Genomic DNA, 27,691 nt, shown 5'->3' on the forward strand with positions numbered 1-27,691 from the left:
TATGGGAGCCTTGGGGTACTGTGTACTTGGAGTACTCACCAGTCATTATCTCCTTTTGGTTGGGTTTGGTATGTAATGTAAGGTATAGGTAATAATGTTTGGTTGAAAGAATTTTTCTTGTACTGCACCTAGGGCAAGGGTGTATTCTTTTGTTTAACGCTTTGGCAACCATCGGAGTACTCCTTGGCGGCAAAGCACCCACTAAAGTAGAGGTGATTCTCAGCTTTACTGCTGTGCCAGTACAGGTTGATGATGAGCACTGACCAGAGGCAGTAACCGTCTGCCATAGCTCTCTCAGATTTCAAATTCATCTCCATTACTGAGTGTTTTTGAGTAGTTAGCATCCATGTATCCCACCTCCTTTCTCTGTGGGATTCAGCAGTGTAATTACTTGGTAAGTTACTTATATAGAAATGACCTTTTTATTATGAAATAAAGTTTTATATACTGTATACTTACCAAGTAACTACATGATTGGAGCCGTCCCGCCTCCCCTCTAATGGACGTTGTGCATGAACGAATTGAATACCTGAGCTGGTTGTACCTATTCTTCCCCAAAAGTGGCCGGGGTCTGTTACCTTCACCAAAACCATGTGAGCGCTACCACTTAGGTAAATGGACGGCTCTTTCAAGGTAACAGAGGAAGAGCTTCCTTGTACCCATGCACGAATCCCAGATCAGTTCTCCCTGTCAGCAAGAAGTCCTCATCTAGACCAGTCTCTAGCAAATGAGACTTCAGTCCTCCGTTTACCCTTGGGCACCAGGCTTTTACACTTCTGGAGACAGTGGGAGGCCAGATCAGTAGAACCACGGGTAATATGGGTTCTCAAGGAAGGATATGCGATCCCCTTCAAGGAGACCCCACCTTTGTCGCCTGTGCCCATTGCCTTAAAGACGTACTCGGTAGGCTCCGAGAGGTTTTCGGCCCTCTTAAAGGAATTCACAGCTCTTCTCCACAAGAGAGCTATAGAGGAGGTAGAAGACTTGCCATTGGAGGGGTTTTACAACTGCCTCTTTGTAGTCCCCAAAACCTCCAGGGGTTGGAGGCCAGTCTTGGATGTAAGTTCTCTGAACATCTTCATCCAAACCACAACGTTCAGGATGCAGACGAACAGCTCAGTTCTCGCTGCAATTTCTCAAGAAGATTGGATGGTCTGGATAGACATGAGAGACGCTTACTCTCATATCTCAATACACTGGGATTCCAGGAAATTCCTGAGATTCGTCTTTCAGGACAAAGTTTTCCAATTTCAAGCTCTATGCTTAGGGTTGTCAACAGCCCCTCAAGTCTTCACCAGGGTTCTCGCTCCTCTGTCTCAATAGCTTCATCTAATTGTCGTGAAAGTTTGTCTATATCTGGATGACTGGCTCCTACAATCATTATCCCTGAAGAAGTGCACGGAGGACCTTCTCAAAACCCTACAGTTAACCCAGGAGTTGGGCATTTTAATCAACCAGGAAAAGTCTCGGCTAATCTCTTCTCAGACGATAGTCTATTTGGGGATGAAGATAGACTCTCGGGCTTTTCAGACTTTTCTGTCAGAGAAGAGAATACTGTCATGCACCTAAAAAGTCTGTCATTTTCTGAGTCTTCAAACCTGCTTGGCCAACGACTGGATGAGCCTTCTAGGGACTCTCTCCTCCATAGAGATGTTCGTTCCTTTGGGGAGACTGCATGCGAGGTCTTTGCAGTTCTTTCTGAAGGCCAGTTGGATCAGGAAGATTCTTCCAGATTCCTTCGTATTCTCCATCACACAGAAAATAAAAGATCTTCAGTGGTGGCTCGTAGGAGGAAGGTTCCACTCAGGGAAGTCCCTATTTCATCCGAACCTGAATCAACGCATCAGACCTATGTTGGGGAGCGACACTAGGACGATTAGAAGTGTCAGGGAAGTGGCCCCTTCAAGAGAGGAAATTGCACATAAATCTGAATGAGTTGAAGGCAATTCACCTGACGCTTCAACATTTTGCCACAGTATATAATTCGAAACTCAGTGGTTCATTCTGACAACACAATGGCTCTGACTTATATTTGAAACCAAGGAGGCACTCAATCTCTGTCGCTGTGCAAGTTAGCCAGGGATCTCCTTTGGGTGCACAGCAACAATACATAGATTCTAACCCGCTATGTTCAGGGCAAGTTGAATGTATTATTGGACAAATTGGGCCATTGCAAGCGGGTTCTACCCATGGAATGGTCGCTGAATCCACAGGTGTGCACTGACCTGTGGCAACAGTGGGGAACACCGTGGATAGACTTGTTTGCAACGTGTAGGAACCATTGCCTCCCCCTATATTGCCCTCCGGCACCAGACCCTCAGGCATGGACAACAGATGCGATGCTTCAGGATTGGCCACATCTGGAAATGTACGCCTTCCCTCCGTTCAGTCTAGTAAGAGATGTGATCAACAAATTCAAGACTTCTTACCACGCATCGATGATCCTAGTAGCTCCTTTTTGGCCTCAAAAAGCGTGGTTTCCAGACCTTCTAGAACTTCTGTATGACTTTCCGCAGCTCCTCCCACAGAGGAAAGATCTTCTCAGACAACCTCATTTCAACAGATATCATCAAGGCTTGTCCACTCTCGCTCTGACAGCTTCAAACTGTCAGGAAGCTTGTCAGAGCGGAAGGATTTTCAAGAGAAGTTGCGAATGCTATCGCAAAATGTAAACGCGAGTCTTCTTCAAGGCTCTACCAGGCTAAAGGGGCAGCTTTTAGGAGATGGTGTAAAGAACTTAATAGCTCTTCTTCTTCTACCTCTGTAGTCCAACTAGCCGAATTTTTACTTTACCCAAGATCTTCGAGAGGCCTTTCGACATCTACGACAAAGGGTTACGGATCCATGCTGAACTCAATGTTCAAGCATAGAGGTGTGAACATCTCTTGAGACCCGGACATTTCAGACTTAGTCAAATCTTTTGACACCAGAAAACGGAAGTCTCAGTAACCAGTGTCTTGGAGCCTAGACGTAGTCCTGCATCGGTTGTCAGGCCCTCCTTTTGAACCAATGCAGGCATCCACCTTTAGGAATCTGTCTAGAAAGACACTTTTCTTAATTGCTTTAGCCACAGCGAAAAGAATCAGCGAGTTGCAAGCCCTGGACAAACAAGTTGGTTTTTTGCACGAGACAGCTACTTGCTCATATATTTTAGGCTTCTTAGCCAAAAACGAGAACCAGTCTAACCTTTGGCCTTGTTCTTTTTCCATCCAGAGTCTTGCAGAACTGGTGGGACCTTTGGAACAAGAGAGAGTATTGTGCCCAGTGAGAGCATTAAAATTCTACATCAAGAGAACCAAGAATATCATAGGGGATTCTCGTAACTTCTGGTGTTATGTTAAGAACCCTTTATGTCCTCTCTCCAAGAATGCTATCTTTCTTTTTGAGAGACATTACAGTATTGCAGAGTCTCACTTGGGAATTCAGGAGAATAATTTACCATTGTTAAAGGTAAAAGCACATGAGGTATGGGCAGTAGCCACTCCATTGGATTTTAAACGCAACCTCTCTCTAGCTATCATAATCCAATCGACTTATTGGCGGTGTCGCTCGGTCTTCGCCAACTATTATTTATAGAATGTCAAAACTGTGTTCGAGGACTACAGTGCACTGGGTCCATTCTCTGCGGCTGGCGTGGCACTAGGGAATGAGGGGTAGAAGTGATCCTCCTGTTTCTCTATCTCCTAACCTTGATTAAGGTTGTTGAGTTTTTGGGATGCCAGGGGTACTTAGTACTTGGAGTGCCCTCCGATCTTCGTTTTTAATGGATGTGTAATACTGTATGTTTTAAATGGTGTACGGGTAATATAGTTTTATGATCATGTGTTAGCTGATGTCTGTGTGTTGCCCAGGGCAAGGGCAATTGTCTTGTTTAAGCTTTGTTGAGCCATAGAACTACTCCCTGACCACTAAGCTCCCACTGAAGTAGGGGCAATCCTGACACTACCAGTCATGTCCCTACGGATCGAGATGAGCAACGACCAAGAGGCAGTATCTTCCTGCTCTTGCTCCCTCCCTAGGTAAGGTTATAACAAGAACAAGCATTACCACATTGCTAGCCTTTTTTATTTCAAATGCATTCCTTTATAATGTTTTTTGAGTAGCACATATCCATTCTTCCCACCCCCTATCAGTGTGGGATTCAGCTATGAAATTACTTGGTGTCATATATAAAGATGACATTTTTATAATAAAATAAGGTTTTATATATACTTACCAAGTAATTACATGAACAGAGCCTGTCCCTCCTCCCCGCACATGGACATAGAGCATAAACGAACTGAACTCTTTAGCTACATTGTACCTATTCTTTCCCAAAAGTGGGCGGGACACTTACCTGCACCAAAACAAAAAAAGCACTACCGCAAATTTTCAATTCTTAAGCTGCCATGTAAAGTAGAAACTGTAGCTATGTAATTACTTGGTAAGTATATATAAAACCTTATTTTATTATAAAAATGTCATTTTTATATATACTCACCAAGTAATTACTTTCCTTTTGACAGCAAAGATCCAGTTTTCATCTGCCAAAGAGTGATGTGCATCTCCTCCATTATATTTCAGGATTCCTAAGTCTGATTAGCTCATCGAGCCCTCGTTTACCGGTGGGTCCAGATTGGGCCACTTCTCTCAAGTGTAGGAACACTTGTTGTAGATGCCCTGGTAAAGGAAGTTTTTTTGGAAGGTTATTGCATTACTTTTAGGAATCCACTGTCTCTTCTACCAGCTTTTCTTCTTTCAGTCATGCAGAGCAACCTAGAGAAGAAACAGGTGTTGGTCAGGAAATCTTTTCTCCATTAGAGAAGGCAGCATTAGAGGAAGTACCTGCTACTTTGCTGGCCTTTTTACACAGGCTATTCCTAGTGCCAGGCAATGGAAGGTCGGAGGACAGTCCATGACATTTACAGGCTTAACCTCTATGGCCTTCTGTTTCCCTTTTTTCCATGTTGTCAACCGCCATGGAGGAAGGACATGAAGGTTTACAGGGTACTTGAACGATGCTTATCTCATGTCCCCATTCACCAACTTTCAAGAAGTGCCTACTCTTTGTCTTTGGGGAACGACATAACAGGTACAGGCAGTCCCTGGTTAACGTCGGGCTCGGTTAACAGCGATCCGGTTTTATGGGGCTTGTCTAGTGACGAAAATCGGCAATTTTCGGCGCCGAAAATCGCCGATTTCTGCTTATCGGTGCCGATAATTGTGTATTGGCACTGATACATACCTAACAGAGGCGCCGATAACTGACAATCGGCGCTTTTCGACGTCGATAACCCCCATAAAGCGCCGAAAATCGCCTATTTTCGGTTAGCAGCGATTTTCAATTATCATCACACCCTCAGAAACGGAACCCCGCCGATAACCAGAGACTGCCTGTATAGGTTTTCATTTTCAACCCCATCCTGGGTAAGTGAGTGACCTTATATATTGGAGTTTGTACATGGTAATTTCATACTCTACTTTTGTTTTGATTGCAGTATTATGCTTAGTTGTAAGTATTTGCTTTGTTACTCTTAGTTAGGGACAAAGTTTATTAGAGTAAATAATGTTGGACATTTGTTGCAGAGCCATTGCTCCTTATTGGAGAAAGTTACCCTGAGCTGATCAAGAACGACCCTTTTGTAGGCAAAATTGGTGGTGTTGTTTAGGGTGTGAGATGCCACAGAAACTAGTTTGGTAGGTGGTAACTCCTTAGGGATCATGTTTAGCTGCAGGCTCAACCAGTGGCTATATTCAGGGTCCACGTTCCACCTCCTTGCAATAGTGGACCTCACTTGATGAAGATCCTCATCTGGCAAGAACTTGCCATGGGATTTTATGCATCAAGTAAGCAGCGATGAGGATATTTCTAATACATCTGATAATTTGGTTAGAGTGAAATTTCATACCCTCATCCAGCACTCAGTGTTGAAGTCAGCTAATGATAGAGGGTAATTTTCACATCAGAAATAATTATTTTTATGATAAAATCAGTTTTTTAGATACTTACCCTCCATCATTGATATCCCTCCCGTCTCCCCGCTCAAGAGATTAAGAGAAGAATGAACAACCAAAACATTTGCTGCTCTACCCCCACCCTCCAAAGGGTAGGGGAGTAACTATTAGGAGCGTTCGTTAACGATTGTTTCAGTTTTAACACTTGTCGAACCTGAGCCAAGTAGCCGCAGATAAACCTAATGATAGAGGGTAAGTACCTAAATAATTGATTTTATCATAAAAATCATTATATTGAGAGGAAAACATGTAAAATGCCACATTGCCCTAGCCTAGCCCAGTAGGGTTGCATCATTATGCAACTTCCATATACTGTAATATTGCACTCTTACAAACATCTCCTACATGAAGTACATACAATAGGTTCTAGATAATAAAAGTCAAAGAAAAAATTATCACACTGAAGATGATACATCATGGGTTTATGAGAAAATGATTTCCATTAAAGCTGAAAATTTATGTTCAGCTTACCTGTACAGACTACATGAGTCATAAGATTAAATATATTATTACAGTACCCTCTTTGATTTTTATCTCCGTTCCCAATTTTTCAGGAAAATATATTTACCAACATAGATAAGAATAATTTTTACAATGTAATGGGTCTTTGGTTTTCAGATAAAAGACGAAATCCGTACTCACTTATAGAAGAGAGCCCAGCAACAACTACCCCACTGCCGCAGACATCTAATATAATGAATGGAAAGCTCGCTGGATTTAGTGATAAGGTTAGGATATGGACTATAAAGTACGATATTTTTCAGGAAAATTCTAAGTGCATGTTATTTTTGTTTAGAAGTATTACATGTCAGGATATTCCTTTCTGTATTTTATCAGCTTATAGAAAAATTATTTAGGTAAAAATAAAAGTGTGTTTGTGATGTTACATTTGTACTCCATCCTTTGCAGGTGATGTCAAATCTGTTTGCTGTCAAAAGTGAACTTTGTGATAAGAAATTTGAATTGAAAGTGAATGATGTAAGGTTTGTTGGACACCCAGTTCGCCTTAATCCACATGAGATTCAAGTCCGACCCCAAGAAAAGAGGAGAACCTCAACAATCATCTTGTTTAATATTGTCTTTGCTTTAAAAGTAAGTTTTAAAAGTTATCTGAAAGAAATCATGGTAGTTAAGGTGAATTTTGTGAAAGTTTAAGAAACTATTGTTCATAATAATTTGGTGTAGTAGTTATAGTTATTGCCATAATATTGTAATTATACTCGTATATTCGGTGTCAAAAACATTCTCATTAGCTGTTTGTTCCTTTTGTTTATTTGTTTATTAATTTCCATCTTCATTTTACTTTTTCATCAGATTGAATGTTGGTAATTAGATATCCTTTTAAGTCTTCTTGTTAAGCAATGAGCTTTATTGGATTATCCATTTTGGAATAGCATTATAAAGCCTTGTGAAGAGTAATATATGTGTATGTATTACAAACTTTACATTATTTTTATAGAAATGCCTTTATCATTTGACAAGTCAATAACAGTATTGATTAAACAAGTCAGTTGTGTATAATAATGAATATGAAAATGGTAGGGCAGTTGCCATTGGAGAATAGCATACCCCAGAATATTTGTTAGAACTTTAAGACAGGTTTTTGCAACTTGTTCAAAAACTTATTTTCAAAGGATTTCTGTCATTCATTAGTTATTTTTCCAGGCAACCCTTAACCATGATGTTGTTAATTGTTACCATGACCTCAGCATGCGCCTAGGACTGGCATTACGTCATGAGGAGTATCGTTGCCAGTTCTTGTCTTCAGAAGCCAAGATAATGTTAACTGCTCATGATGAGGTATGAGTATCATGATTCTTTGTCAGTCGCCTCTTCGTATTGGAATGTCTGAAGGGTAATTTTTAAGCAGAGGTTTGGAATACTGTAGACTTTTAGGAACATTATTTGTACACAAATAGTATCTGTAATATTATTTTGTAGACAAAGCAGATTAGGTAGCTGTTTTCTGCTCTTAAAGATCAAGTATGCTGCTCAGTCAAAATGACCACCAGTGTGGGGAAAAGAATCATAAAGAAATGTGAAAACTGTTTCATTGTTGGTTTTGCCTGGCTTCATTTTTACTATGCTTCTTTTCCTGAATTGATTGCTTCTTACTTTTGATCTTGCAGGCATCTCAATTACCAGAAGATGGCCAGGTTTCGCCTTTCCAGCTCATTTTAGAGCGCAGTCTTCTTGCTCAGCACCTTGCACAAGTTCATGAAGAGTTGAGTTAGTTTGTTATTTGCTGTTTTTCTCTTTATCAAAGTATTGTAGTTTATCATCCAAACTTTGTATCACTACTGACAGCTGGGCTTTTATGAAATTTTATGTATTTTCAAGATAACTGTATTATTATGAATTTTGTCTGACCACAGGTTGTGTAGATCAGGTATCGTTCAAGTTAGACTCAATAAGTGGATTGAGGTCAGCTTTTGTTTGCCTCAGAAAGTACACCGCAGTTTAGCCACAGGCCACCCTGTCAATGTAAGTGTGTTGTAATAAATATACTCATTTTCATGGCTGAACTTATAATGATAAATTAATTCATGGAAGGCTTATTCTTGGTAATCCAAATAGGAGAACAAAATTGTAGCAAGAACTAGAATGAAATGTAGAGATTGCTAGTCAGCTGATAAATAGGTGCAATGTTACTCCAAGTAGCAGAAACATAGGTGCTGACAGCAAAAATGTAGTAGATTTTAAGAAGTTTTGCCTAGAGATTGCCAAGATTATTTGCCAGAGTGCAGTGTGGAGATCACATAAATGAGGTTGTGGTGGAGAGATGTGGTGTCCAGCAGCTGGAAAATAAACAGATCTCAAAGACTTAGATGAGTTGGATGTATTCTGAGAAGGAATGATTAACAGTTTGTCAGAATAATCTTATACAAGTATATAGGAGTAATAGAGTGAAGATACAGGCAGTCCCCCGTTATCGATGGGGGGTCCGTTCTGACGGCGTGACGATAACTGAAAATCACCAATTTGCAGCTATCGGTGCCTCTGTTTGGTATGTATTGGTGCCAATACCTAATTATTGGCGCCAATAATTGGGTATTAGCAACTTTTGGTGCCGAAAATTGCTGATTTTCATCACTAGACAAGCCCCGTAAAACTGGATAGCCGATAACCGAGCCCGCCAATAACCGGGGATTGTCTGTATATAGCAAGGCCCTGGCTATCTTGGAAGCTGGCATAAATAAAGACATACCCCAGACGAGAACTAACTTGGCATAAACAGTTACTTGTAATGATGATAAAGCCTGTAGTAATCAGAGAGAAAGCATTGAATGTCACACTAGTTGGTTAGGATTGCAAAAACTTAAATGGAGTAAGAGAAGCTTGAAATTTGTTGAAGTAGATGGGAACATCCATTTTGTGGGTGGAGGTAAAGCATTTCTAAAACATTAGCATAATACCAGATACTGAGCCTGGGTGAAATTGAATGGGATTGATGGACCACTGGTAAAAAAAGGAATAACCTATTAGTAAACCAAGTAAAAGTCTATGACACATCTAAAAAACTGTACTTCTCTATGTAATGTAAACTTTGGTAAATAGAGGAGATTTTAGAGAAGTATCTAAGAAGTGTTGCATCCAGAGGCTGAAAAATATACTAAGATCTTAAGATAGAGATATTGTAGGTATGTTATGGTAAAGGGAGAGGAGATAGTCTGAAAGGTAGTACAGTATATAAAAATGGAGGCAGAACATTGGCAAAAATACCTTTTGGAGGAGAAAAGATCCAAGGTAACACAAGAAATATATGAGATAAGACTTGAGAAAATTTTCACTTCAGATCCAGTAAAGTGAAAAACTTTCCATAAAAACATCAGTAATGATGTTAATACTGTAGTACAGTATAGATACCATGGCCTTAATTGATATTTTTCTATACAGTAGACAGCATCATAAATAAGTCACTTTGGTAAAATTACAAAACTTTGCAAATCTGTAAAGAATGAATTATGTGTTTGGAAGTATGCTTTTCATAAGCATAAAAAGAAGGTAGTTTAATTGATTTCTGCACTGTGAGGAACACTGGAAGCATTTATAGCTTTGCCTCAATATTCAGAGCTGTCCTTTTTTTTTTTTAACATTTTGGGTCATTTGCTATTAACCGAAGTGTTGAGACTACAATTTTTAGATGGTGAATCTAAATACAGTGATTCTGAATTCTTAACATTGATTATTTATTATTATTTAACAGTATGAGGGGTTACTCAAAGGCCTACAATCACTGAAACCATATCACACGCTACTTTTACTGGTTGAACGTTCTGAGCTGTTGCGTTCTTTATCTGCTGATGCATCTCCAGCACTACGTCGTTTACTGTATGTGGAATCACCTTTGTGTCCTTTCTACACTCTAGCAGCTGATGCTGACCTCACACTTCCACAGGTTTTTATGGTGAGTACAGTTTTTGTAAACCATGTATTTTTTTAGGAAAAGGAAAATAGAACTTGTTGCAATGTATCAGATTTTATGTTTTGGTTCAAGTTTGAATTCTGCATTTGTATAACAGAAGGTAAACCTAAAAGTATATTGGTCAACAATATTTAATATTGAACATGATAATCAAGACAAAATAGAGAAAATTATATAAGTAAAAGATGAAAGGATAGAGAAATATGTTAAGATTTATGATTTTTTAAAACAAAATTATATAAAAGAAGAAAAAGATCAAAATTAGTTTTAAAGGTAATAATTAGAAAAGCAAACAAGAGTACAATACGTAATGAGAACCTAGACTTTGGACCAGGTTTTCTTAATGTCATAACAATTTTCTATATCTTTTACACATAGATAGGATGCTAAAAGCTAGGACTGTGATGGGGAATTGGTGCATGTAGCTACCCTAGTGTTATAGATTAGTGCCTTCTCTCATGGCTAATAGCCAGTGATCCAAGGAACTTGGTAAAAAATTGCAGTGCATACAACACGTCTGTCACTTCGAATGATGTATAATTATTATATGAAAATACACATGAAATTGATATGAAATATAATTAACAAAACACACCAACATTCTTCAGGAACAAGTTTATATAAAGTCTTTGACCTACACAGGGATTGGTTCCAGAACTGTGTGCTTATTTTGAAATTTATATTGGTTTTAACTCCTTTTAAAATTGGTTTAATGCTGTGTGTGAGTAGTTTGTATTTATGACTTATTCGCATACTGTACTCCTGTAATTGGGTGAAGAAATTATAGTTGTTCCTACACAAATACAAACCCTTGGTCCTTTACACATGGGGAATACTTTCAGCGTAGCTGAACTGGCTGCTAAAGACTTACAAGGCATGTGTTGGTATTACTACCAGTGGGGCATGTGGTTGGTAACAGTGGGAAGCCCGTGGTACCAACCGCCCAGCTTCACGCATCCACTTTACTTTCCGGCCTCGTCTGAAGCGGACGTGTTTTCTTGACTCTCTGCCTGGACTTTCCTGGATGCTAAAGCTTCAACCTTTTCACAGTGTGTTTGTTTCTGTTTTCATTTTGGCTTGTTCCCCTGTATATTTGTGTGTGTTTGTAATATGGATGATCTTTTACAAACCCATGACTTGGATAAGCCTGTGCACTGGATTTGCCCTGGCAAGGACAAGAAATGTGGCGCCTTCCGTTGTAGTGCGGAATCTGACCCCCACTTCCTTTGCTTAAAATGTCGTAAAGGGAGCAAGGACCCCCCCTGATTGTACTGTTGATGACCCCTGTGATGAGTGTAGGCTTTGGTCCCCCGAGCAGTTGGCTAGGTACTCTCGGAGGCCGAGATACAAATGGAAGGAATCTAAGGCGTCGGGGGGTGCTGTCTTCGGCTCCTTTGACTCCGATAGTGGTTAGTCCTTCTCAGTCTTATCCGAGTCCCGATGGCCTTCCCTTACTGCCCCTGACAGAATCTATCTCCCTGTCCCCTGTGTCTGCATCCGCGGTCACAGTGAAGGTGAGATCGGTTGACCTAGCCTACACTCCTCTCAGTTCTCCCCCTCACCCAGAGTCCCTGATCCCTGGGTTTTGGGGGGCGTGCCCCTGCCCGCCTTTGTCTTCCTCAGGTTTGGTATCTGTGCCGGGTTTGAGTCGGGCGTGGGAGTCGCTCGGGATGGTTGGCATATTGCACGGGCGGGAGTACTGCTCCCTTCCCCCACTACTCATACGGTGGATGCTCTCACGACCACCACCGTTACTGCTGTGCTGCCAAGGAGCGTGGTAACTTCGGTGGAACTCATCATGCATATGGTGTGGTTCCTACCCCTGCCATCTCAGTGTCGACGCTGGCCAGTCCGGTCTGTTCGGTCACTCCGCCACCTCCCGGCCATGCTCTCACGCCTCCTGCCTCGCTTCCACCGTTACCCGTGCTGACTCCGGACCGCCCAACGTTCCCTGCGTCGCCTATTGCTCCTGACAACGGACGCTCTCAGCAAGTTGCTCCTGCTGCTGTCCCTGCCCCAGTTTCCATCGACCCCTGGTCTGTCTTTGGTAAACCGGGAGATGCGGTCTTATCCCTGCTTGACAAGAAGAAGAAGAAGAAGCGAGCTCATCAACCATCCCCATCTTCATCTTCCTCTTCATCATCGTCGTCGTCATCCTCGTCTTCGTCTACCTTTTCCCCTCCCTCTTTGGTCCAATTGAGCTAGGAAGGGGGAGGGCAGTCCCTCCCCCCCTCTAAGAAGACTTGCTCTTCTAAGGGGGCACAGTCCTCCCCTCGCGGAAAGACTGCTGGTTCTCTCGCTGAGAAGGACACCTTGGTACCCTCCTCAGACGGTTCAGGAGCTTCGTCCTCCTGGCCTGGTTCCGTTTCAGCGCCTCCCAAGCGTGTGTCGCCGAAGGCACAGTCTCCTATGGGAGACCGCACGGTCTCGACTCCCGTTGCGAGTTCAAGCACGGAATGGGAGAAGGGGAAGAGCCTTCAGGCTTCTCTTCCACCCAAACCGTCGCCCTTGCCCAAATCGGACAAAGGTTCGGCGGGGAGGGTGCCCAAGGATGTCTCGTCCCGGAAGACGTCAGGAGGAACCAAGAAGGGGTCCCCGCAGCCTTCTTTGTCCGTTTCAACGCTGAAGAAGGCTGGAACACGCCTGGACAATAGGGACAGCAGCCTCCAATTGGTAGTCAGCGCTCCTGCGTTGGTCTCCTCTGCTCTCCCCAGTGTAGAGGCTCATCCAGCATCGGAGTGTGGATTGGCTCTGAAGAGACCGTCCCCTGATCATCATGCCAGTCGCTCGCCCAGACGAGTAAGTCCGTCTAGGCCCTCTCACGATCCTCCACTGTGGGTTGGAGACTGTGAGGGGTCTGTTGCCTCCACTGGGTATACCAGCGGATGCGACAGTAGTGTTCGCTCTGTCTCTCCCACCTTCTCAACTTCCTTGGGATTCTCCGGGAGGAAACGGGGTCGATAGGATTGTTGGGGCTGAGGCCCTTGGGCAATTGACTTCAGGCGTGTCTGGCCCTCCCTCGCTCCAAGTGAGCAAGAGGTTGTACACTTCTGTTGTGTGAGGCAGAGATACGGGATCTGTCTCGGGCTCTCCTGTGGGTGGGGCCTTTCTGGATGACCTGTTATACGTCCCTTTGAAAGTATGTTATTTCTCACCTGCAAACTTCGCCGAGTGTAGATTCCATGTTACTGCTTTCTCGTACTTGTTATTGTTGAAGGGAATTTATTCTCGAAGTATTAATATCTCTCAGAAAGGCGTAATAGAGACGAGATCTGTAATTTCATTACTTTAATGATTAAAGTTAATTATAATTCAGTACACAATTACAGTTATGCAAACGAAATCACTCTTACAAAACAGTTGTTAACTCAAATCTCTTCTCTGCAGTTACTCTCCTGGCTCTCGAACCCCTGGATATCTTGTTATCTGCAATCGCCACCTCCTTCCATTGTCCTATTGGAAGGATTCATCTGCAAGGCCTCCCCTCAAACAGTTGACTGGGAAGGACTTTGGTGGGCGTTGTTCAAATCTCTCCTTAGAGGACTTGATTGGAAATGATCTTAGGAGGGGTTGTGAAAGACCCCTCCCTAAAATGTTTGATTGGAGGGTGTTGAAGTACATCACTTTGTCCAGCCCCCAATTTTCTGGAATTTCCATGAAAATGCCTCCTATTGAAGGCGGGGTTATAGAGATGGCTGGCATTTGCTTTTTGGCAGTGCTGAGTCATTACTTGAGTAAGCTCAATCGCGAGGCCACAGTTTCCAATTTTACGATCGGTTGTATGGCCCTGGGCGCAATATACTCACTCACTGTTTTGAGTTTGTGAAGAAGGTTTGTTTCAGTCAGCACTTCTTAGTTCTCAGCAATAACAACCTAGGCGTTATCATTGTTCTCTCTCTCTCTCTCTCTCTAACACCACTCGGTCACAATACCTCACACTGCCCTCAGTGTGATAATAAAATTACAGTTCAAATGGACAAGTGTAAATCTACAATAAAATAAAGCACTTATATGATTGCCCATAAAGTAATACTCTCAAAAATAAATTGCACAAATTGTGTCAACATACTAATGTTAAAGAAATCAGGAATGTATTGTAGAAAACTCACACACTATATAATGAGTCATCAGTTAAAAGAAATATATATGTATATAATGAACTATTACCTTGTAAAAAAAAATGGTAAATTGTAACAGTGAATACATAAAGTAATCAATAACACATAAAGAAATTAGCAATAAATCATGTCTTTAAGATAATTTTTCTTCTTCATTGGCCCCTTTTATTTCTGTTATAATCTTCTCAATATTTGAAATCACTACACGTTTGACTGAAATAACAAACACTACAATCACAATTAATATTATGATCAAATTGAGCAGAGATAGAATTGGTGAAACATTTTCTTTGTAATAGAAAAACTCATTTACCAATGGTAACTCATTCATTTGTTTTAACTCTAATGGAGACAAAGTAAATTCCTTTAGGTCATTAGAATAGTTCATGTATGGGACATTCTTTTTATAAATAATTTCTGTAAAAACATGAGGTTCATAATATAATTTATTTGGGATAACTAACTTGCAAGACTTGTCAAAAGCATGAACATTACTAAAATTAATTTCAGTACTGTGCTTATATTATGGCAGTTAATTATTGCTGTTACAGTATTTAGTGAAAACACAAAAATTGACTGTTCTACTAGGATGGAAACAAAATTGTGTTTGGATAATTGTGTGCACAATTTTGTTTCTTGATTTTTGTTTTCAATTATTTCTTGAACACAGTGATAGGTGTTAGTAGTTTCGTAAAGGTTGTCAAGGTTGCAGATGTATTCCTTATCCCTTAAAATTATGCAATCCTTTAATTGAACATCAGTAATAAATGACATCATTAACTCATGTTCTTATAATGCAAAATGGATGTTGTTAACATTTGAAATGATTACATTTTCCTTTATCAACATGGGGAAAGGATGTATGGACATCAGTACATCTGCATCTTTTTGATTAAATGGTAATACTAAAATAATTTTATTTTTAATCACCTTGGTGGTTATTAAACTTTAATAGACCATTACATCCTTTACCATAGGGGTATAATGCCCCTCTACTAAAAAATCATTAATTATGCCTTCTAACTCCATGGGAGTAATTAATGTTGGGCTTAATATTCCCTTATAGGCTAACAAAATGGCATTTAATGTGTCTCTATGTTCTTGCAAGAGAATTTTAACATTACTAATGAAAGTACTCAGGTACTGTTGATTTTCTAACATATTCATTTCTTTAGTGATGTTTTTGTTTACTGTATTAATGAATATCTTTAGTTTTTCTAACTCTTGGTTATTTAAGTTTTGAGAAGTGATAATTTTGTTGATCACAATGCCTCTTGTTGCTGCCCATTTTTCTAATTTATCTATACGGGCCCTTTCTTTTTCTATATTAGAATCAGTTGCTACTCCAAACAGTTGATTAAGTGCTGTTCCTATAAAAGGTAAACAGGATCTTTTGGATCTTGTATTTAAGACACTTCCTATGTCATTATCTAATTTTTCCAACAATGGTGAGGCACTGTTATTATCACTTCTTTGGATTATTAGTTTGAGTTTCTTTTGAACATCTTTCAACGTCATTTCATTGATAAGCACAAAGGTAACATCTATACTTACTACCCCCAAATCTTTGATTAATTTCACAGATCCCTTTTTCTCTAGTAGTGCATCCTTCCGGATCACCACCTCGGATGACACATAAAGTAGGGTTATGATAACCAAGAGGAGCCGCATGTTTGTATCTGTAAGAATAAGCCTTATCAGATATTTTATATACATGAGGTATTTTAATGTCTACATATATTGTTTATATATGACAGTTCAACACTTTACATAAATTTATCTTTTTCTTAAGTTATAGTTTTGATTTATTTGTTCCTGCTTATCTTCTTTCAATAATTCAACTATTCTTTTATTGGACCAAGCGTCTGTTTTTATTACCTTTACATGATTGTTATGAACAATTCTTTCTTTTAGATCACTCTCACTTATGACCTTTAGCTTATTTAATTTTAACACCTCTAATACTCTATAAGGACCATTAAACTTTGGAGACACTTTTACATTAGGACCTTCTGGAATATGATTCTGAACATATACCTGAGCACCTACTACAATGTCTGGTTTAGCTGTATTTTTGTCATAGTACTTAGCTTGGACATTTTGAGATTCTTTAAGTCTAGTCCTCGTTTGTTTGATCATTTTATACGTACGTCTAGTTATCTATGCAATATAGTCATCATAATTATAAGTATGTCGGGGTGGTGAGGCATCATCTAGTAAGATATTAGGTATTCTTTTTTGGTAACCATATAATAAGTAGTGTGGTGATCCTCCTACTGTTTCATTTACAGTATTGTTTATAGTAAACTGTACGTCTTCCAAAGCTAAATCCCAGTCTTCTGTATTAGGTTTAACCAAAGTTTTCAGGATATCCTTTATTTTACGATTTGTTCTCTCTACTGCTCCATTTGAACTTTGTTTATATGCTGTTATTTGACATTTATTTATCTCATAAAATTCACATAATTTTCTTAAAAGTTCACTAGTAAATTCAGCTGCGTTATCAGAAAGAAGAACTTGTGGACATGAATGTCTCGTAATGATTCTAGATTTAAGAGCTTCTGCTACTGTAATTGCATCTCTGTTTCTTACTGGTACAGTCTCTACATATCTTGTTAGATAGTCTAAAAAGACTAATATTTGTTTATTCCCTCTAACATTGGTAGGAAATGGACTTAAAAAATCCATTGATATGACCTGGAACGGATTCAGTTCGATGGATATTTTTCATGTGGAGCCTTTGGATTTACGTTACCTTTATTTCTGTTACAAACTACACAATTTTGTACAAAGTTCTTGGCATCTTCACTGCAGTGTGGCCAAAAATAAGTTCTGGTTATGATTCTACTTGTCTTTTTGATTCCTGGATGTCCTGCTAACTTGTATGAATGGGTTAGTTCTAAAACTTCTCTGAGCAGTGTTTTTGGGATGCATAGAGGAGAATAACCATTCTTCTCTGTTGGTCTTTTATATAATAAAACCATTGATTAAAACAAAATCAGGTTTTGAAGATTCATCTGTCATTACTTGTCCTATTATCTGCCTGATTTCTGTATCCTTTCCTTGTTGTATTTGTACTCTTTCTAAATCTTAAGTCTACTACTTGACAGATAAAACAAAAAGTATCAGTGGTAATGCATTTCTCTGTTTCTTCTTGGGATCTGGATAATGCATCTGCTAGTGTATTAAATTTCCCTGGGATATATCTGAATTCTGGAGCAAATTCTAACACACTAATGAACCATCTATTGAACTTCATGTTATTTGTAAAAGTTCTCTTCTTAAACAAATCACAAATGTGTTTGTGATCAGTAAGTACATTGACTTTATGTCCTAGGATTGTCTAAATTTCTTTAATCACCAGTATAATGCTAAACTTTCTCTTTCTATTGTGCTATAATTTCTCTCTGCAGCATTTAAGACTACTGGCATGATATATACTGCTCTCATTCTGGTTTTGTCCTTTTGCAGTAACACAGCCCGTAGTCCTGTACTTGAGACATCACAGGCTAAGTAGAAATCTTTGGAGAAATCTGGGTAGGCTAATACAGGATTCCTTGTCATTTTTCTCTTTAGTGTTTGGAAGGCTGTCTCTTGCTCTCTATTCCATTCATATTTGACATCCTTCTTTGTTAATTCTGTTAATGGTTTGGCCATTGTAGCAAAACCCTTAATGAAAGGTCTTTAGTAGCCTGCCATTCCTAGAAATCGTCTCAATGCTTTCAAATTTGTAGGAGCTGGATATTCAACTATTGCCTTTATCTTGCCTGCTTGCATTCGCAGTCCATCCTCACTAATTACATGACCTAAGTATTCCAAGGATTTCATTAAGAATTGACATTTCTTTAATTTGATTTTTAGTCCTGCTCTTCTTAATCTTTCTAGTACTATTTCTAAAGTTTTGAGGTGGCTTTCTAAATCTTTGCTAAAAATGATAACATCATCTAAGTAAACTGCAACATTTTCTACGTCCCTTAGTATTTGTAACATTAATCTAACAAACGTTAAAGGAGCCAAAGTGAGTCCAAATGGCATGACTTCAGAAATAAGTGTTCTTTATGTGTGCTGAAGGCTGTGTATGGTTTCGACTCTTCGTCTAAAGGTACTTGCCAATATCCACTCAGTAAATATAAAGATGAAAATATTTTTGCACCTCCTAATTGAGCTAACATATCTTGAATTATTGGCATTGGCATTCTATCTGGGATGGTGTTGGAATTTAACTTTCTATAATCTATCACAAGTCTCCAATTTCCATCTTTCTTTGGAACAAGTAGTAATGGAGAATTATATGGAGATATAGAAGGAATGACTACCCCATCTTTCTTCATCTCTTCTATCAAATTATCAACTATGGGTCTTTGGCTTATTGGTAATCTGTAATTAGGATTAAAGAATGGTTTTGTTCCATCATCCAACAAAATTTTGTTTTAGGACATTTGTTCTACCTAATTTATCTCCTTCTATAGCTATTACATCTGTATTTTTCTAATACCTGAATTAATTTATTCTTGTTTTCTGGAAAATCTGTTTTATTCACCTCTTTGCTTAATTCAGACCTTTGACCAGTTACAGAAAAAAATGCCTTTTCTTCCAGGGTTAGTAACGGATTGTTAATAGGTATTCCTTTGCAAAAGACCATGCCTGCATATAGTGTTAGTTTGTTATCTGAGTAGTTTTAGACATAAACTTCACAAGTATTACCCTTCATGTGGACTAAGGAATTATCCATCCTGACAAATTCTGGCAACTCTTCATTTAATAATAGAACATCTTTAACTTCTATCTCTTCTTTTCCCCTTAAATGTATTCTTTTTGACTTTGGATGCAAAATTATTTGTCTATTTAGTATGAATTGTACTTTATCATCAGCAGTGCTTACGCAACATATTTCTTCATCTTTTATTTCTGCAAAGTAACAATGTTCTGCATCTACACCACAGTATTTTCATCAGTTACTGGTGCTTCGACGGCCGCTCGGGGTAAAGTCCAGCCCTCTTCTTCTTTGCCTCCGCGGAAGGAACCGCAAGGTCCCTTTCGCCAACCTGTTCCCCCCAGGAGGAAAGGTAAGGCAAAGAAGAAGAGGGGAGGAGCTCACTAGGGATGGCGAGCCCCCTCAGATGCTGCCGTCAGTTGGGGGGTGCCTATCAAGCCATTGGGCAACGTGGCAGCTATACGGAGCGGAGACCTGGGTGGTGGATGTCCTCCGGGAGGGATATTCTCTACCCTTCGAGTCGCTGCCTCCCCTCACCGACACTCCGGTCCAGGTATCATCTTATCTCCAAGAACCCCTGAAGAAACAGGCCCTGCTTCAGGAGATCGAAACTATGTTGAGCAAGGGAGCCATCGAAGTCGTCGAGGATCGGTCCCCAGGCTTCTACAGCAGGATCTTTCTCGTGGAGAAAGCTTCCGGCGGCTGGAGGCCAGTGATCGACCTCTCTCCTCTGAATTGTTTTGTTTGCCAGACACAGTTCAAGATGGAGACGGTACTGTCGGCCATCAGGGAGGGCGACTTCATGCTGACGGTCGATTTGATGGATGTGTACTTCCAGGTGCCAGTTCATCCATCGTCTCGTTGGTACCTTCGCTTTGTCCTCAATGGAGTGGTCTATCAATTCAAGGTTCTCTGACTGTCTACCGCTCCGCAGGTGTTCACGAGAGTGTTCTCCCTCATTTTAGTTTGGGCCCATTTGCGCGGGATACGTCTACTGAGGTATCTTGATGATTGGTTGATCCTGGCAAGCTCCCGCTTGCAGTTTCTACAGGACAGAGATCGTCTCCTTGAGTTGTGTCATGAACTAGGCATCGTGATCAACTTTCGGAAGTCGGGATCTCACTCCCAAACAGAGGACTCAGTATCTGGGCATGCTGATCGACATGGCAGCAAGCAGAGTCTTTCCTTCTCAGGCTCGGATCAGCACGTTCAGGAAGGTGGCGAGGCAGTTCCTGGGATAACAGGACCAGCCAGCTCAACAGTGGCAAGTCGTGATCGGCCACCTGTCGTCCTTGGAGAAATTCGTTCCACACAGTCAGCTCCACCTTCAGTCTTTCCAGTGGAGACTGAGGGACTTCTGGGATCAGTCTTGGGAGCCCCAGTCGGTTCTCGTCCCCATCTCTCAGGAGGTGAGGGATGATCTCGCCTGGTGGTAGGACGACAGGAACCTATGCATAGGGACACCTCTGTCTTCTCGCCCTCCGGACATGCTTCTCTTTTCAGACGCATCGAGGGAGGGCTGGGGTGCACACCTGGAGGAGTTGCTGACTTCAGGCGTGTGGGACAGGCACCTTCACATCAGCGTCCTGGAGATGAAGGCAGTGTCCTTAGGTCTTCGTTGCTTCCAGGACCATTTGATGGGATACTCGGTGGCGTTGATGAGCGACAACACGACCGTGGTGGCATACGTCAACAAGCAACGGGGTTGGTCTCCCACACTCTCCACGAGTTGACACTGCAGGTGCACCAATGGGCAGTCACCCACTCTGTGGAGCTGTCAGCCAGGTACATTCCAGGCAAGAGGAATGTTCTGGCAGATACACTCAGCCGTCGGGATCAGGTAGTGGGGTCCGAGTGGTCCCTCCATCAGGGTGTGGCGGACAGGCTCTTCAACCTGTTGGGGGCATCCAGTAGTGGACCTGTTCGCCACCTGGTACACCAGGAAGCTTCTAACCTTCTTCTCTGTCGTACCGGACCTGTGGGCAGCTGCAGAAGACGCCTTCCAACACTCATGGGACAACCTCGAAGTGTATGCCTTTCCCCCGTTCTGTCTCCTTCGCCCAGTTCTCAGTCGAGTTCTGGTATCGACGAACCTTCGAATGATCCTGGTGGACCCCAAGTGTCCAGGTTCCGAGAGAGCTTCCCCTCTGGCACAACCTGCTTCGTCAGCCCACGTGGAACGGTACCACCAGGCTGTGGCCTCCCTGTCTCTTCCCGCCTGGAGGTTATCCACCTTCTCTTGCGAGCGAGAGGCTTTTCTCGCCGGGCAGCGACAGAGATGGCAGGATATCTCAGGAAGTCCTCAGCAGCGGTTTACCAAGGTAAGTGGGCCGTCTTCTGTGGTTGGTGTCGTAGATGGGGTTACTCTCCGGTCGGAGCCACTCTTCAGCAGGTAGTGGATTTCCTTGTCTATCTTCGTCGGGAGAAGCTCTTATCAGTTTCAGCGGTAAAAGGATACAGGGCAGCCTTAGCCTTGGTCCTGAAGTTGAAAGGCATCAATATTTCGTCCTTCCTGGAAATATCTTTGCTGATGAAGAGCTTCGAATGGTCTTGCCCACCCAGGGAACTCAGGCCCCCTGAGTGGGACGTGTCTCTCGTTTTGTGGAACCTGACTTGTGCCCCTTACGAGCCACTGCGAGAAGCCACAGACAGGGATCTGACTCTCAAGACCGTCTTCCTGCTAGCCCTGGCATCGGCAAAGAGGATTAGCGAATTACAGGGACTTTCCTTTGCAGCTAAACACTCAAGGGGATGGGCATCGGTAACGCTCAAATTTGTCCCGGAGTTCGTAGCGAAGACTCAAAACCCAGCGGTCCCTGATGCTCAGTTTGAGTCTTTCACAATCCCATCCCTGAATGACTTCATAGAAAATGACCCTGTCAAGTTGCGACTGTCCTGTACGGGCACTACGGCGCTATCTGAAGAGAACACCGCAACTCAGGCCTGAGTGTCGGCGGCTCTTCGTTAGCACTGGGACCCCTAAGAAGATGTCCAAAAACACGATCTCTTTCTGGCTTCATGAGGTTATCAAGAAAGCGTATGCAATGGCTGGAGAGGACAACACCAGCACCCTATGCCCCCGTGCTCACGAAATCAGAGGGATTGCACCCTCTTTAGCATTCAAGAAGAACCTGTCGGTTCAGCAGGTACTGAAGGCGGGGCTGTGGTCATGCCAGACCACATTCACCTCTTTTTACCTAAGGGACGTTACCCATCGGTCCTTGGATACCTTCTCCTTGGGGCCAGTGGTGGCTGCTCAGCAAGTTTTGTAACTTACCCAGCTCCTGTGTAGGACAGAGTTGCGTCTCATCTTTTGTACGTGCATGATTGGACGTGAAAGGTGAGTGACTGGCTCTCTCTTCCCTCCTGTCTTCCAACTTTTACCCTCGGGCAGAGAGTTTAGGCTGTAAAAGCTGAACCAGACGTCTGACGCAGGTGAGTTTCATTCCTTGAGTATCCTAATCTTTGTTACCTTCCAGGTACACATTAGATGTAATGTCCCCTTTTACTCCTGCAAGGCGGGGAAGGGGTTGCGGGCTAATTACCAAACCCATTCCTTATGTTGGTCCTTAGTCCCCGATGTTTCCCAATCACCCCTTATGTGGCTGGGAAGGGTTCTCTCTGGCTTTCACCTCGCTCTGTGCTCGTTTACCTACCGTAACCTCATCACAGCAAGGACAGTCTAGTAGACTGATCCGTGACACCAGAGTTCTCACAACAGTGATCATGGTCCAGTGGCCGTGTCCTCCTGGCTCTTACCCCAGGAGAACACAAGGTGCGGTTGAACTTCCAGTCATTCAGAGACCTCCACTCAGATTCCTCCTACCAAATCTTGAGTCCCCATATGTAAAGGACCAAGGGTTTGTATTTGTGTAGGAACAAATTGCATTTTTTAAAAGTAAAATGCATTTTTCCTAACATACAAACCTGAGGTCCTTTACTCAGGTTACCCATCTCAGCCTCCCCATAATCTGCCCTGGACCAGAAAGTAAAGTGAATGCGTGAAGCTGGACGGTTGGTACCGTGGGCTTCCCACTGTTACCAACCACATGCCCAGCTGGTAGTAATACCAACACATGCCTTGTAAGTCTTTAGCAGCCAGTTCACCTATGCCGAAAGTATTCCCCATATGTAAAGGACCTCGGGTTTGTATGTTAGGAAAATTGCATTTTACTTTTAAAAAATGCAATATTTAGTTTCTCTCTCTCTCTCTCTCTCTCTCTCTCTCTCTCTCTCTCTCTCTCTCTCTCTCTCTCTCTCTCTCTCTCTCTCTAATATTCAGTTATGTAATATTGAATTCATCCAAGTAACCTGAAATTTGTTCTTGAAAAGTAGTTTTTACATAAGTAACGTACCAAGTGATTACACCGATAGTAGTTCCTACTTTTCACGGCAGCTTAAATTTTTTAAAATTTTACGGTAGCGCTCATGTTGTTTTGGTATAGGTAACAGACCCTGCCCACTTTCGGGGAAGAATAGGTACAACCAGCTCAGATATTCAATTCGTTCCTGCAGCTCGTCGACTGAACATCGGTCGCTGGGTAGTTTTTGTTTTGGTTTGTTCACAGGTTGTTTCCGGACATTGCCGAATTGGTGAAGTACATTGTAATTTTTTGATAGCGCTAGTCAGCTTTTTCCTTAATTGTGACTGGATATGCCAGACTCGAGTGCTCATAGTATCAGGTATTGCAGCAAGGACTGCATGACAAGACTGACATCTGCTAGGTATGACACTCATACTATCTGCACTTCTTGTAGAAGGCAAAATTGCTCTCCTGACATTAACTGTAAGGAGTGGGATGAGGGGAAATGTAAGACTTTATATTCTCATTTAGCAAGAGTTCAAAGAGACAGAGAGAGAAAGGGGGCTGCTAAAGCCCAGGTTAGTTTGCAGCATTCTCAGGAGGTGTCTGTCCTTTCGATTCCTATGACAGCTTTTTCCCCTATTCTAAGCCCTCTATCTGTACCTGTAGCTCCTTTACCTGGCTCCCTACCTTCCAAGCCCAGTGCCCTAGCCATCCTTGAAGCCCAAATAGATAAGAAATTTAGTGTTATGGGAGCTACTGTAACCCAGTTGAGCGCTTCCGTTCAGATATTGGTGGATCAATTGAGTGCAAAGAGGGTTACAGTAAACCCCCCCTATTCGCGTTCTCACGATTCGCTGACTCACCTACTCGCGGATTTTTTATGGAACATATATACACATTATTGACAAAATTCTCCCTTTGCGGTTTTTCCACTGAGAAGTATTCACCAATTACTGTACAGGTTGACCATCACTAATCCGGCAATCAGTAGTCCGGAACAATCAGTAATCCGGCACAGATTTAAGCTAGAGTAATTTCTAATGTTTCCACGCTGATTTTCAAATTTCCCGGGTCGCTGCGCTAACTCGCTCGCCGGCCGCTTCGATTTGGTGGCGCAGTATGCTGCATCAACAAACTGGTAGCCTAGCCTACATGATACTGAACTCCATTCACATTATACAGTATTATACAAACATTAACATAACGAATGTGCATCTTTTGCATGGATCTTTTAAAAAGTTATGCTTTACTACATTGTTTCCAAATGCGTATATTCTCATATTGCTTTTGTGTTATAAATTGCAATCAGTGTTTTGTTTTCGGAATCGATATCACGGTGTTTATTTCGCCGCATTTGACTAAGTTCAAAGCGCTTTTCTTGCTTCTAGTTAGCGTAAATGAATATGGATACTTTATTTATTTGGAACAAGGATATTTTTCGTCATACAAAGTGTTTTTAAGTCGAAATATAACTTAAATACGTCTCGTTGTGAAATTAATTTAGCTATTTTTTTCGTTAATATATGACGTTCTCGGGAATCGCGGCTGACCGTTTTGGGGGAATGTTTGTTTTGTGTAAAAAAAAATCAAGATTCCATTCACTATTTTCTCTTATTTCATCATAATACGAGCTTTACGTATTTATCTTTTATCGGCGTGAAAACAGTAGTAATTTGTATTCTTTCATGCCCAGTAGTTTTGATTAAAATACATTCTCTCCAGTTTTATTTACGGTCGAGTTTCATCCATGTTGCCGATGCACGATAATTTATAGTCATTAGCAGCTTTAACATTGTTTTCTCAACTTCAGCTAGAACTTGCAGCTTAAAGTTACTGTGGCATTATATTTCCCTGCCGATCTTTTCTCCAAAGCGAATAAGGGTATAGTGTAAAAAATATATCAGTCCTTTTGTACAGTACTTAACGTCATTTGTAACATAACTACAGTAATTGTGTATTACCGTACGATGGTTGAAATACAAGCTCAACAGTTGTTATCCGATACGATTATTAGCAAAACAACAGTTTCCCGTTCGGTTGTTTATGGCTGTACACATTTACGCAAGAGTATAACGTGTCAGTAGGTTTCATATAAACCTATTGGTTCTCCGCCTCATGTGGCTTATTAATAGTCGCTCTTTCGGTGTTTGGGCTCTCTCCAGGCGAGATTCTTGGTGGATCGGTAGGTTTCGTATACGCCTATCGATTTCCTCCACCAAACTCCGTCTCCGGGCGAGATTCTCGATAAATCGGTAGGTTTCATATACACCTATTGGTTTTTCCTTCGCCAAACTCCGTCTCATATGACTTATTAATAGTTGCTCCTCCGGTGTTTGGGGTCCTAATTTTTCCCCCTCCTGGAGGCTGGCTGCAAGTCTCGTAACTCTTCGCTTCAAGTTAACTGTTTACGGAGAGTTTTCTGAAGACGTTGCAGCCTTCTGTCTCGTTCTCAAACCTGTGAACATCGTCCCGGAGTGATAAGTAGGTGCGAGAATAATTGGGGCAAACCTTTTCCGCTTAGCTCGGAATTAGGTGAGACAAACTTTTCCTTTAGGGGATTCGTTAGCTTCTCATCCCTTTTCGACGGTTCCTGGTCTACCGTCCCTAAGGTGAAATCAGTTAAAAATGAACCTTTTTTAAACCAAGAAGACCCGCTCCGGGGCCCCCTCGAGGACGTCTCGGATCTCTAATCCGGTGCCGCTTACGAGTTTGGCCTCGCTCTTCTGAAAGGGACACGCCCAAGCAAAGCAAGGCGGTTACCCTCCTTCCTTTGTTGAAGACTCTTTTACGGGTCTCCTTATAAGGAGCTCGATTTGAGGGTCATTGTCAACCTATCAAACTATCTATCTACCTCATGGTCCGTGCCTTCCCTTTCCCAGGAGCTTAAATCCCAAGAGATTAATCTCAAGACTCATTGTCAATGGATCACCTGTTAAATCCTGCTGGGCACACGGAGGTTGGTGGAAGGGCATTTCTTCCCTTCCGGCCTGGTATCCCCTTATCCGGTTTTGCCAGACTGTCAGAAGGAACATGGCATCTGTCTGGCAGGATCCCTAAGTGAGCCCTCATCTTCGCTAGGGGCTGGGCACATCGTCTCCGTTGAGAACTCTAACGGAGTGGCAGGCGGAGAATTCCAAGTTCACGCCAGCTGTGGGGGTCTTACCGTGCTCTCTTTGAGAGCCCTGCTTCCTACCCCTTGTGCTCGAATGTAGCCCTCTTATCAACAGGCTTGTTTCGAAAATAAACCGCTGAGGCATTTCCGGAGACAGATATCACAGATACGTTCTCAATGAATCTTCTAACCCGGACTACGCTTCTAATTTATTCAGCGTACAGCTTCCTAAGCTTCCGGAGTCAATTCCCGGACTGAAACAGGGTGTAAGTCAGGCTTGCCCGTTCCGCCTTGAGCCGAAAAATCTTATGAACAGTTTCACCTGGAGAATTAATCTTTTCCCCAGGTGGGCGTTGTTACAGTCCGTCCGGGGCTACTAATGTTACTCAGAGCCTCCGTTCTCGTGGGTGTCTACCTTACGAGCGGAAACGATCTGATCTTGCCGGGCCCTATCCCAAGTCTGGCAAGAAGTTCATGTAGTTCAAGAGCCCCCCTGCTCAGGCGGTGGTGCAGGCTCTTCAGGTTTCTGCCCCTGACAGCCGTCAGCCTCTCACTCCCAGCCTCCACCTCGATGTGTGCGGGTTCAGCCAACACATCAGCCCTTGTAACACCCCGTGTGTCTCTGCCTCCCCATGTGCCTCCCAACGGAGTTTTCTTTGCTTCATACGAAAAACCGAAGGAAAGAATTTTCACTAGACATTCGGCCAGAGGCTCTGACCCTCGGGGTTATCATAGGAGCAGGGAAGCATCCTACTCCTCTCCAAGAAATTGGGAAGGCATACGCTTCAGGGGAGATAATCAAGCCTCCTCCCTGTAGTATTCTCATATGGGTGGGAGGCTGTACCATTTTCAGGGCCACTGGAACTTCAGTCCCTGGGCCCAGAGTATAGTTATCAAGGCCCGGGGTGGAGCTGGACTGTTGTCCCCCTCCCCCAATCAGGTTCAGTCAACCTCCGGCCAGAGTTCTGGGGGTCTTTGTGAATGGCCTGTCAGGCTTTTTCAGTCTGCCAAGGAAGTTCC

The 27,691-nt window shown here is 42.2% G+C and overlaps 1 protein-coding gene across 2 annotated transcripts in view; it reads left to right on the forward strand.

Annotated features, from left to right (window-relative positions):
- The window catches only part of Nprl3 (GATOR complex protein Nprl3), a 104,602-nt gene that overhangs the window by 51,967 nt on the left and 24,944 nt on the right, over nucleotides 1-27,691 (forward strand). Inside the window, exons 2-7 of one of the 2 annotated variants that reach the window (XM_067118361.1) lie at nucleotides 6,613-6,722; nucleotides 6,904-7,086; nucleotides 7,660-7,794; nucleotides 8,124-8,218; nucleotides 8,370-8,478; nucleotides 10,202-10,402. In XM_067118361.1, coding sequence (XP_066974462.1) covers nucleotides 6,613-6,722; nucleotides 6,904-7,086; nucleotides 7,660-7,794; nucleotides 8,124-8,218; nucleotides 8,370-8,478; nucleotides 10,202-10,402 — 833 coding nt within the window. The remainder of the gene's footprint in view (nucleotides 1-6,612; nucleotides 6,723-6,903; nucleotides 7,087-7,659; nucleotides 7,795-8,123; nucleotides 8,219-8,369; nucleotides 8,479-10,201; nucleotides 10,403-27,691) is intronic. The other variant, XM_067118362.1, reaches the window with a different exon arrangement.

Source organism: Macrobrachium rosenbergii, chromosome 16, assembly GCF_040412425.1.
Source record: "Macrobrachium rosenbergii isolate ZJJX-2024 chromosome 16, ASM4041242v1, whole genome shotgun sequence".
In the NCBI taxonomy this organism is placed as follows: domain Eukaryota; kingdom Metazoa; phylum Arthropoda; class Malacostraca; order Decapoda; family Palaemonidae; genus Macrobrachium; species Macrobrachium rosenbergii.